This window comes from Dermacentor variabilis, chromosome 7 (assembly GCF_050947875.1).
Source record: "Dermacentor variabilis isolate Ectoservices chromosome 7, ASM5094787v1, whole genome shotgun sequence".
NCBI lineage: Eukaryota > Metazoa > Arthropoda > Arachnida > Ixodida > Ixodidae > Dermacentor > Dermacentor variabilis.
This window is the reverse complement of record NC_134574.1, coordinates 10,496,955-10,509,844: the sequence shown is the minus strand read 5'-3', so window position 1 is coordinate 10,509,844 and position 12,890 is coordinate 10,496,955. Positions and strand designations below refer to the sequence as shown.

The 12,890-nt window shown below is 43.6% G+C and overlaps 1 protein-coding gene across 4 annotated transcripts in view; it reads left to right on the top strand.

Annotated features, from left to right (window-relative positions):
* The window catches only part of Plc21C (Phospholipase C at 21C), a 571,303-nt gene that overhangs the window by 538,502 nt on the left and 19,911 nt on the right, over nt 1–12,890 (top strand). For 2 of the 4 annotated variants that reach the window (XM_075698222.1, XM_075698223.1), the window contains exons 23-24: nt 6,461–6,518; nt 8,209–8,295. In XM_075698222.1, coding sequence (XP_075554337.1) covers nt 6,461–6,518; nt 8,209–8,295 — 145 coding nt within the window. Of the gene's footprint in view, nt 1–6,460; nt 6,519–8,208; nt 8,296–12,267; nt 12,374–12,445; nt 12,739–12,890 lie in introns of those variants that run through there. The other 2 variants (XM_075698225.1, XM_075698224.1) reach the window with 2 other exon arrangements.

The window sequence follows — 12,890 nt, the reverse complement described above, 5'->3', positions numbered from 1 at the left end:
TCAGAAAAGCTGTTGCTCCTGTAAGCCATGTCATTTTGTTGACCAAGATTTATGATTATGGGATAAGAAGGTCAGCATACCACTTAATTCACAGCTATTTACAAGACAGGTATCAGTACATATCAATTAACAATAGCAAATCTCCGAAACTAAAGATAATACAAGGTGTTGCACAAGGCTCTATACTTAGACCTTTGTTATTTAACCTATACATCAATGATCTTTCCTACCCGCGAAATGCTCAAAGTTTAATCATGTATGGTGATGACACAAATGTGTTTTTCGCAGACAAGTCATTGCAAACGTTGCAGATTTCAATAAATAATTACTTAAATCTTCTGTTTTCATGGTTACACAGCAACAAATTGCAATTAAATGTCAATAAAACTAAATATATTGAAAGGGGTTTTATTGCAGCTCGTTCGAGGGATCGCAAGTAGCTCTTGATCACGAGTCCTAGCCCTTCGCATCAGCAGCCCAAGCTCGAGTCTCACACCACAGCGGTGGTAGTCCTCACAGCGCCACAATTACAATTGCCCCCGCGGCGAAGAGGAGCAATCCTGATGACGGAAGGTGATGATATGATAAGATGGTCATGGTACAGCTTCAGGCGGCTGACGTGAACCGTCTCACGGCCACGGCGGCGTTTCTCCGAAGATGGTGTCACCGGTTCGACGACATAATTCATACGCGATGATATTTCGGAGGAAGCTTTGGGCTAAGGCCTGGAGCTTGGAAGGGCAGCCGAAGCCAGACGTGAGAGTCCACGCAGAAGGACTGTGTGGGCTGATCGGTGTCATGGCGATCTTTGTGGATTCCTTGGGTACCCGACATGAATGAGAGAGCCAGTTGGTGGCACTCTTCAGCATGGCAAACAACTTCGGAAAGAGGGGTGAATTCAGAGGCATCCGGATGATATTGTAGTACAGTGTCGAGGGTAGTGGATGGTTCACGTCCGTAAAGAAGAAAAAATGGTGAGAAGTCTGTGGCAGCCTGAGTGGCGGTATTATATGCGCACGGCACAAAAGGGAGGACATCGTCCCAATTGGAATGATCAGACGCAACATACATGGTGAGCATGTCACCAGTCGTTAGACCGTTAGTCTGTGGGTGATACGGCGTAGTAGTGTGGTGAATAGTGTGGCACGCGGCGTGTAGCTCATTAATAACTTTGGACAAGAAGACATGGCCTCGGTCGCTGAGCAGTTCTCGCGGTGCTCCGTGCCATAAGATGAAATGCTGTAAGATGAATGCAGCGATGTCGCGAGCAGCACCCGGAGCAAGTGCAGCAGTTTCGGCATATCTTGTGATGTGGTCTACTGCAACAATTATCCAATAATTTCCGTTAGCAGTGCATGGAAGAGGCCCATAAATGTCAATGCCAACCCGGTCAAAAGGACGTGCAGGACCTGGTAAATGTTGCAGAGGCCCTGTCGTATGAGGAGATGGCTTGCGTCGCTGACAGCCTGCACACGACTGAATGTATTTGCGGACATAAGAATACATGCCACACCAGTAGTACCGCTGGCAGAGCCGCTCGTAGGTTTTCAGAACACCAACATGAGCTTGTTGTGGGTCAGCGTGGAAATATGTCCATATGTCGGAATGCAAATGGCGAGGGATGACTAGCAGCCATTCGCAACCATCTGGCTGATAGTTTCGGCGGTACAAGATGTCATCCCATAGTACGAAATGGGTGGCTTGGCGATGAAGGGCTCGAGGGCATCTAGCCACTGAAGAACTGTTAAGAATGTCAATGAGAGACACAATCCACGGATCTTTTCTCTGTTCAGACAGCATGTCAGTAACAGCAAACGTAGCAACCGGGCACTCCATGGATGAGGGTGGCGTTTCGTCGGATCGCATGGGTGATCGGGAGAGCACATCTGCATAAGAATGTTGACGCCCAGAGCGATAGATGACGCGAATGCCAAATTCTTGGAGCCAAAGAGCCCAACGTCCTGTAAGCACCATGCTCAAGACGAGCCTTTTTGGCCAGATGGCGACGGTGAGAAAGACGCCCCGACAGGTCTTTCAGTGACGCAAGCCAGTAGAGCGCGTGGTGGTCTGTCACAACATCGAACGGATGGCCCTACAAGTAAGGGCGAAATTTGTTCAAGGCCCAAACTTTAGCCAAACATTCTTTTTCTGTGACAGAATAATTGGTTTCTGCCTTCATGAGGGCACGACTCACATATGCAACCACATATTCCTGAAAGCCAGGCTTGCGTTGCGCAAGGACGGCTCCAAGACCAACACCACTGGCGTCCGTATAAAATTTGGACTGTGCACTCGGGTCGTAGTGGTGTAGAACAGACGGTGAGGTAAGCAGACGATGCAAAGTGGTGAAGGCTTGGTCACATGCCGGAGTCCAGTCACGAAGGTCACCAGGGCCAGCCAGGAGCTTCATCAGGGGAGCAGTGATGCAGGCAAAATTGCGCACAAAGCGTCAAAAATGAGAGCAAAGGACGCTAAAATTTCTGAGCTCTTTCACTGTAGTCGACCGTGGAAATTCTGCAACAGCACGAAGTTTGTCAGGGTCGGGAAGGATGGCGTCATTGGAAACGACATGGCCAAGTATGGTCAGCTAGCGGGCTTCGAAGCGGCACTTCTTCAAGTTAAGTTGAAGGCCGGCGGTGGCAAGGCAAGTAATGACTTCGCGTAGACGAGAGAGGTGAGTGGTGAAATCAGAGGAGAAAAGTACCACACCGTCTAAATAACACAAGGATGTCTTCCATTTGAGGCCTCGCAGAATATTGTCCATCATCCTTTCATATGTCGCGGGTGCATTGCAGAGGCCGAATGGCATTACTGTAAACTCATACAGGCGTAATAAAAGCTGTCTTCGAGTGGTCGGATTCATCCACTGGGGCTTGCCAGTAGCCTGATCGCAAGTCGAAAGAAGAATTCGGCACCATGTAGACATTCCAGGGCATCGTCTATGCGCTGTAGAGGATAGACATCTTTTTGTGTAATCTTGTTGAGGCGACGGTAGTCCACACAGAAACAAATCAAGCCATCTTTTTTCTTAACAAGCACTACGGGAGACGACCAAGGACTGCGGGATGGCTTGATAACACCACGTTCAAGCATGTCTTCAACTTGCTCGGTGATGACACAACGCTCCGTGGATGACACGCGGTACGGACGCTGACGTAATGGTGCATGATGTCCCATATCAATGTGGTGAGAGACAGTACTTGTGCGGCCCAATGATGCTGGGTTCCAGTCAAAAGAGGCGTGAAAATTATCTAAAAGTGTAATTAGCCACTCGCATTGCGTCGGCTCGAGGTTATCTGCAATATAGCGACAAAAAACATTGGTTAGATGACACATGGGGTGTCAGTGCTGTTACGTTGGCAGTATCCACGTCATCAGCAATAGGGAAATGCACAATAACGTCAGCGTCCACAGTCTGGATGGCACGAATAGCCTCGCCACAGTGCAAAGCCAAAGTGTATGAATTTGGGTTAGAAATCAGTATTTCTGCAGCACCATGGTGAACCGTGAGGAGGGCAAAAGGCAACAATATAGGCTGGCGGCGACTGAAGATGGCAGTGGATGTAAGCATGACCATCGCTTCGGCAAGCGATGCGCATGAGAGAGGGACAAATACAGCGCTGTGAGGGGGAAGGTCAGTATCTGAAGCTACACAGATCCTGCTAACATCATGAACTTGAATGTCGTGGGATGGCAAATTGCACAGAAGGGAGAACTGAACCTCAGCACATGCACAGTCAATGACGGCATGATGGCGTGACAGAAAATCCCAACCGAGAGTCGCATCGTGGGAGCAACAAGTTAGCACAAAGAAATCAACCGAATACAAAATACCGAGCCAAGATGCATTGTTTCCGTAGCTCGTCAAAACTTTGGCGCAAATTGATAACTTTGGCCATGGTATGCGGATCCTTCGCTAACAACATTTGAAAGGCATCTTCATCAATGCTTTTTATAACGTGTTTTATCTTGTCCTGTTCTGCCATTGACGAATTCACGCATTTACACAGGTCAGTGACATCTCCGATGTAACTTCTGAAAGTTCCACCGTGATGTTGCGCACGCCCGCGTAAGCGTTGTTCTGCGCAAAGCTTGTGCACAGCGGGGCACCCGAACAGTTCTGCGGAACTTGTCTTGAATGTGCTCTATGTTGTGAAATCGTGTTCATGGTTTCTGAACCAGATGTTCGCGACACCAGTTAAGTAAAGCAGCATGCTGTGCAACTTGGTGGCGTCGTCCCACTTGTTATACTGACTCACCCGTTTGTAACATGACAACCAATCCTCCACATCATGATCATCCATGCCGCTAAAAGTGGCAGGATCACGCTGGCACAACACGCCGAAAACGATGACCATCGGAGGCAGTGGTGCATCTTCCTGTGTGGTTTTGTCAGGTATGGTCGCAGCAGTGGGTAGCATCCGGTTTCGTAGTTCCAGTTTCCGAGGTTACCCCGCACCTCCATTCAAATAAAAGAGGGTTTATTGCAGCTCGTTCGAGGGATTGCAAGTAGCTCTTGATCACGAGTCCTAGCCCTTCGCATAAGCAGCCCGAGCTCGGGTCTCGCGCCACAGCTGTGGCAGTCCACACAACGCCACACACATGCATATTACCCGCTACAATATAATAGTTGCACCAATTAACAAACCAATAAATTTTAAGTTAACAATATGGTTTTGAGACGTGCAAATAGAACAAGTAGAAGCTCATTAAGTTTCTGGGCATTTGGTTTAAAGGTGATATGTCCTGGAAGACACGTGAGCAGACTGTCTGCTGAACTTAGCAAAACCACGGGATGTTCTAACAGAATCAGAAATCTGATTCCACTTTGGCTTGAAAAGGTATTATATTACTCTATGTTTTATTCACGACTTATATATTGTTTACTTGTATGGGGTACAACATATTTACAAAATAATTGACAATTGATAGTGTTACAAAAGAGTGACCGTAGATATTTTGAAAACTACAGGGGTAAACCTCAAGATTTGAGAACACATACCCTATTCATCAAACACACTCTGCTGAAAGCAAACCAGATATACTATTATAGGTTATTGCAACGTATAAAAACTAACAAACTGTATACATCAAAATCAACTGAATCAAAATCTGACTATTGCCTACGCCAGGACACTAGGGAAACTCTAAAGTCTCAAACAATTTATGGCAGGCAGCATTTGAATCACCAGGTTCCTAAATTATTAAATCACCTAAATTTACCTGATTATGGTAAATTATCTAAGAAATCCATGAAAATGCACATTAGTATAGCACATGAAATGCAATATAGGTTATATGTATATTTTAGCATCTTATGCTGTAATACATTGTTGTGCTCTTGTTTTTGTATTTCAATTACACAATTCATTTATGTTTACCGTGTTACTTATTTCCCAGACTTGGGGAAATTGTATCTACAGATTCATTGTCAATCTGTATTATTTTTCTATAATGTATGTGTGTCTTCTGTATTTCGCACTGCTGATCTGTTCCAGTTTTATTTGGATGATAAGTTTACCTCTGTACTGCACAAGCACTACCAATGATTCGATATGATGTCACCAATGTATTTCACATTATATACCACAGTGCTGAATGCCAATTGTAGCCTTTTGCTCCTGCTCCTGTTTCGGTAATAGAAGCAAATAAACTTTCACATATAAATAGTTTCGTTAAAGCATTTTTATTATATATCAAATTAGGCAGTGAAATAACTACTTATTTTGGCAATAAGTGGTGTACGAAAACGAAATGTCTATGCTGTGTTTCCGGCCCCTGAAATCACTTCTGCTGAATTCATATAACAGCATAGCCTTTGACATTGCCTGCCCCTACATGTCGCCTATGATGTATTTTTTGCTTCTGCAGCCAAAAAAAGCCTAGCCTTTGAGATCTGTTACGTTTTAACTGTCGTAATAAGTTGTAAGGATGCATCAGCTACTCATTTTTCCATACAAAAATTACTTGGACTATGTGTTCAATAGAGTGCAGAAGCATGAAAATGTAAAATGAATTGCGGAACCTTTAAGATTTCCAACTATATTTTTCATATTAGGACATTGATCAATGCCCTAACTTATGTCCTAGGAACGCCCATTTATGTACAGCCAGCGGACATTCAAAATAGGATGTCTCCCGGACATCCGAATGGGATATGGACATTTCTCGTACGACCTATGGACATCCTTGAGGGGTATTTAGATGAACGGACATTCGGACTTGCGGCTGAAATCTCATGGATATCCGTGGCTGCTTGGGGACCTTTAGTTGCATACTCACATAGTGCATTGGCACATATTTAAGCTTCGGCATAAAGTTAGCTGGGCACCCTGCATGTGTGAATGAATTTCACCCTCACTTTATTTGTTGATTTATATTGACGGATTGAATCAACATTTGTTGCATTTTGATTGTTCATGCTGTTATATTTGTTCATGCGGCCAATTGCTGCCTGCAGGATAAAACGAGAGTTGCAGCAGAAGATGATTGGTGAGGCTGTCTCGGAGCGGCAACGGGTGAGTCTGACTGGGCTTGGATTAATGCTCCTGCTTAGATGAAACAGATTGTATGAGTAATGGAGACCTTTGAGACTTGGCATCAAAAGAAGGAAAAAACAAAAGCAGGAATGGTTCTGTTGCAATTTTATTAAGCAGCTTCGAACTTCATAACACTATGATAAGTTTGCAAGTAATAATTGGATTTTGGATGGCCTCAAATATTATGGCATTCCACTGTTGCAACAGCACTGTAGCACACAATCTCGAAGGCCATGTCTTTGGCACTTTGTAATGTTGCCGCTTGTCCACAGACAAGCAGAATGCACAGTGTACCAGCCTAAGTGGGTGGATACAGTTGAGGTCGTTCTACTGCAATAAATTTAGAGCATGAGATGCTTAGATAGTCAAGAGTGATCTCCAAAGCACCTGTTGATGTCTACTTACCAGAACATTGATACAAGACATTGGCCACTGGTGATGCCATAGCTGTCAATTTTTGGGCACAGCCTATTGTATTTTCTTACTGACTACTGACTAGATGCAATGTGTCTCATTTATATTTTGCAATGTTGATGAAGCATTGAAAGCAAATTGCACAGTATCTTGCCTTACATGTAAAAGTTATACAGGGAACATGAAAAAGAACTGTGGGTGGCTTTCATTTTCCCTGCATTTTCCCTGCCTCCATTTTTTTTTACACACACAGTGACAGTTCGGCACTGGTCAAGCAAGAGATCTCCCGGACCGTCGTTTCGACTTGTTTTCACCTTGAACAAAACAAGTTCATTTTGTTGAAATGGTAGCGCTTGTCTGAAGGACGTCTAGTCTTCATACTTCTGTGAACCTCTTGTGTTCTTTGCATAATGATGCTTGTCGTTTTGCCATGGCCATTTAATGTCCATTTGGCGGGATAAATTGTAACAGAAGAAAATGAAATGGACTGTTACAAAAAAGTACCCCTGTTCATGTTCTTAGTGATTGCTGGGTACACCATTTTTTCACAAATATGTTGGAAGGCACTGCAAGCCTCCCATAGTGTGCGGTGACTGGATGCCAACATAGAGAGGTGCCTTGCTTGTTTGGAAGCACTTGCTTGCATTGTAGGAAATCGGAGGCTCGAAGCACCCTGCCAGCATTATCAGAAAATGCTCCAAGGCCTGCTAGACTTGGGTGCACAACGGCAAATATGGATTACCCGAACAGCTTTCGAAAATCTTTCGCAGTCCTTCAGTGGCATGCAGTGACTTTTGCATTAGCTTATTCAATGGTTTCTAACAGCAGCATGTGAATGCCACACCTTAATTGTCTCACTCGTTTAGTAATTAAAAAGAAAAATTCCATCTGAAATTGTGTGCAGATTTCTCAGCACCAGTCAACTCCAGTTATTATAGACGAAATCTTTAGTTTTCGGTATAAATCTTTAGTTGCGAGTGAACGCTTGTGTTCATCAGCTTCCAATTCTTGTCCATGGAGTTTCCACTGTTTTTTGCATTATGTAATCGCACCAACTGGCCCAGTTCAGTCACGATCCACTCTAAGCAATGATATATACAATCTTTGAGCAAATTAAGTAGGCCAATCAGTCGTGGTTTATTTAATTCAATATAGTATCTCCCGATGACTGCTCTATGAAAATACCAGTCTGTGGGATATCGCACTGCTGGTTTGGCATATGGGCATGCTCATACCACACTCGTCTCTGCTTCAGATCAAAAGCCTGCTGGACAAGAAGAAAGCCGAGCTCGAAAGGCAGCACGAGGAAGTGCGCAAAAGCATGGAGGAAGAAAAGAGCCAGGTGAGGAATGACCTCTCCGAATTTTGTCTGAATCATGTTGGCAGGGCTGCCGTGCTGCCCAGGGTGTAACGATGCATGCAAGGCGTCCGAGCGCATGCACAGCTTCATTGTTGGAGGTCACGTGATCTGCTGTGGATGCAAGGGAAAGCATGCGATCCAAGAAGGTCTGGACTTGTGCCGTATACCCAGTGTCGCACAATGAGCTGAGTTTTTGAAGGAGAGAACCAACTAGGATTTGTGAACTGCAGACTTGTGAACTGCAGACTTGTGAACTGAGCTGCAGAGGGGGTAAACAAACACATTAACCGAAGTTGCTGCTATAGAACCAGCAGTAAAACAAAGGGAACATGTGCATTCATGGCATTACAACTCCACAGCTAGGCAGGAGATGTTGTCATATTTCTAATCAAACAATCAATCAATCAATCAGTATTTATTTTTGACGAAATCAATTACAAGGTGGGTATAAGTACACATTCGGAGGTCCCAAAGTAGCAACTGTCGGAGGGACCTCCTAACAAGACTTGAAAAGGGGTTAGTAGGATCGTGGCAAACAGTGAGTCAGGTCATATATTGTACAATTTCTACATCATCATCGGAAATAAATGGTAAGAGAGAAAAAAAATCTATTAATAATATCACGAGTATAATCACACAGTTAAAAAGAAGAAAAATAATTGAAGAAATCTTAAAAATAACTTGCAGAAATTCAAACGAGGATAAATGGCATGTAAAGCTAACAACGAGGAGAAGCATCAATTATAGGCACAAATCAGTGACTCGGTAATTGAGCAGTACATTGAATAATGGTAAAGCAGCACAAGATCTAATTAATTCTAGGTTCATTAAATTATACTATGCGTCAGATAAAGTGTTCATGAAATGCTCCTTCGTTCTATGCTTGAATGATAATAATGTAGATAACATCATATCAGATGGTATTGAATTCCAAACAGAAATGCCTGAAAACGCGACGGTAAATTTCCCATAATTAGTTCTTGCTTTTGGAAGGAGAAGATTGAGTTGGTGCTGAAAATCTTGTGTTCTTATAGTTGATGAAGCTAGAGTGAGTAAAACCTGGAATATTAAACTCTGTACTTATAAGACGAAACATAAGTAGTGACAGCTTATGATTGAATAACATGCTTAAAGGGAAAACATTTAGGGAACGGAATATGGGAGCAGAGGGAGATGTAGGCGATTGGGATGCAATTAATCGTAATGCCTGCTTTTGCAAAACTTGTAGCTGATGAAGATGTGTGACATATGTATCACCCCAAGATGGCAGACAGTATGAGAGATAACTGTGCATGTACGCGTAATATAACGACATGAGAATGGTTTGTCGAAAAAAGAGCGAGTTCTTGTGATGATGTGAATACCAAATGAGATTTTTTGAAGTGATTGAATGTGGCACTGGAACTTTAGGTTCTCAATGTGCTTGGACATCCTTCTGGGACTCTCAGTCACAGCTCACTAAAATTGACTTCTGCACGGCTGCTATCTGAATGGCCTCGGTACTTGCTAAATGGTTTTATTTTTTTGTCAAAGCTTCCCAATATCCTTCAGGCTTATCAAAAGTTGCAGTGGCTTCCAAACTGCAGTGAATTGTAGCTGAATGGTTCCAGTTGTAACCCACGCTTCAGAGCATTGGTGGCATTTCTTAATTGGGCGCTCATCAGTTGAGCAGTGAAAGTGCTAACTGGCGAATGAATAACAGTTCATCGTCAAAAGCGTCATTTCAAAATGTTAACAGAAACAAAGTCAACACAGCCCTGGTTGAAAATGGCCGATTAACTGTTTTTCCAATGGTTTGCTTGGCCAGTTGGGTGCCAGGTGCTTTAATGCTTGGCCAGTTGGACAGATATGTCCAGTTATGTCCAGTTGGACAGAATTAATTGCTAACGAAACATGCTACGGCTATGATTGCAGTACTGATGCAGTATATGAAATAGGGCCATCCGGACGCGCAACCAATGCCGCCAATTTCTCCCCGCGGCACCTTTGTTCCGGTTGCGCACTTGCTTCCTCGGCCAGCTAGAAGAAAGCCAGGGGTGGCGGCGCTTCCGCTAACAATAGCAACCTGATTGTGCTCTCTACTAACGTTCACAGCCTTTTGTCGAAGAAAGATGAAATGTGTGTATTGATCAACGATTCTAACGCTGATATTGTCACGTTAATCGAAACTTGGCTTTCCGATAAAATACCAAACGAAGAGCTGTTTTACTGTGAAAGAAAATACAATACAAAATATTTCACTGTGATAGGCCTAATCGATGTGGCGGTGGTCTTCTTGCTGTAAACATGGAAATTGAAAGCTATGCTGTTATTATAAAATCTAGTTTAGAGGCAACATGGTGTTGCCTCAACCTAGTTTTTAAAAAAATTGTCATTGGTGTATGCTGCCACCCTCCTTCTGGGTGTGCCAATCTTTGTGACGACCTTCATGATTGCCTGAATCACGTAAACATTTTGTTTCCCGGAGCACCGGTCATTCTATTAGGCGATTTCAATTTTCCTGACATTATATGGTCAAATTCGTACTCATATTCATCGCCTAATTCAGCTGAGGCAGACCATTTCCTACACAGCTGCTCTGATTTTCGGTTTCACACAGTTGGTGCAATTTCCTACATGCATTACAAATAATACATCTTCATTTCTTGACCTTCTTTTGACATCATCGCCGGAAATTGTATCTTGTTTGTCTAATACGCTTGGTATCAGGGATCATGTAATTATTCAAGCAAAGATTTCACTGCCATTCTCACGTGCGCAAAAGCATCTCAAAACAATACGTGACTACAGAAAAGCAGATTTCTACGCAATTAACAATGAAATGTGCTTCTGTTTAGATGAGTTCTTGTCCGATTACCTTGAATGATCTGTGCAAAGCAACTGGGACCTATTTAAAACGAAAATTTCAGAACTAACCTTTAAATACATTCGTATCAAGAAAGTTTTTTGAAATACGAGTGCCCCATGTTACAACAGATACATAAACCGTCTTTCTAACCGTAAGAAAGGGCTCTATCGCGCTGCTATCAAATCTCGGTCGGATAAACGTTGGTCAGCCTATAAATCTGCCACCACAACTTAATTATCTGAAATGAAACGATCTAAATTTTTCTTTTTCAATTGCACCCTTCCAGATATGCGAAAAAATAACTCTAGACGATTTTGGAGTGTCATACGGGGCAATGAGCGATGTGCAATAGCTTTCCTAACAACGGAAGGACATCCCGTGCCTCACGTAGAATGCACGCTGGTCTTAAATGATACATTTGTAAAGGCTTTTTCTCGCCCAGTAGTTACCAATGCACAACATACCTTGCCATTACGTCATTGCTTGCCCATGTACGCCATCTTTATTACTTCTGAGGGTATTCCTGCAGTCATCAAGTCTTTCTCTCCAGATGACGTTTTCAATGGCGATGAAACGGCGTTCTTTTATCAGTTGTTCCCTGATAAAACAACGAAGTTCAGAGGTGACAGGTGCAACGGTGGAAAGAAATCGCGTCTCCGCATATCGGTTAATTTTGTTCTGCTGCAACTCCACGGGCACGGAAAAACTCAAGCCGGTAGTGGTTGGCAGGTCTGCTAAGCCGTGCTGCTTCAAAAACGTCTCCTCGTTGCCTTGCGAATACCGAGCCAACGAAAAAGCGTGCATGATGCGAGAATTGTTCACTCAGTAGCTGCTGCAGCTCGACGACACAATAAAGAAGAAATACAGAAAAGTTCTCCTTATCGTTGACAATTGCTCGGCGCATATCGTGAACGTGCGATTGAGCAATGTGCAAATTTCATTTATGCCCCCGAATTGTACTTCTTTGCTACAAGCTTTGGACCAGGGCATCATCAGATGTGTGATGGCCGAATTTCGGAAGCGTCTTGTGCAGCACCTCCTGATCAATGCTTGACTGAATCTGCCCACGCAATTAAACGTCTGTCAAGCTGCAGAAATGCTTGCAGGGTCATGGTGGAACATGAAGGCAAGCACGATCAGCAACTGCTGGCAAAAGGCAGGCCTTTTAAAGGCTTCACCTATGCCACAAAACTGCGAGGACACAGAGGAGCTCAACCTAGTACTGTGGAATGAGCTTACTGAGAAGCTCCCTGTTGACACCGCGGTGACCTTAAATGATTACAGTGACAGCGCGGCGGCTACATCCATGGAGCTCACCAACGAAGACATCGTGAATAAAGTGCGTGAGCAAAAGATTGCAGTAATGACGAAGATGATGCCGACACTGGATCAACACACAAAGAGAAAGTGACTGTTTCCAGCTCAGATGTTTTAGTCTTTCTGGAGAAGACTCTATCATTCCTCGGGCGCTGTAAAGGTGTCCCCGATGACGTTCAGAGGAAGGTCGAGGATGTGGCAGCATTCGTCCTGGAACACTTGCTGTCTACTCGCCAGAAGAAGATTACAGACTTCTTCAAGCAATAAATTGTAGTTAAACTGTACCCAGTGTTCTCGTTTATTATTTACGTACGAACAGGTGCATCTGCTGCAAAGGTATGTAATTTTCGTTATTGTGTTGCATTTCTGACATGAAAATATTGGTTTTTCAGTACTACGATAATTCAAATTA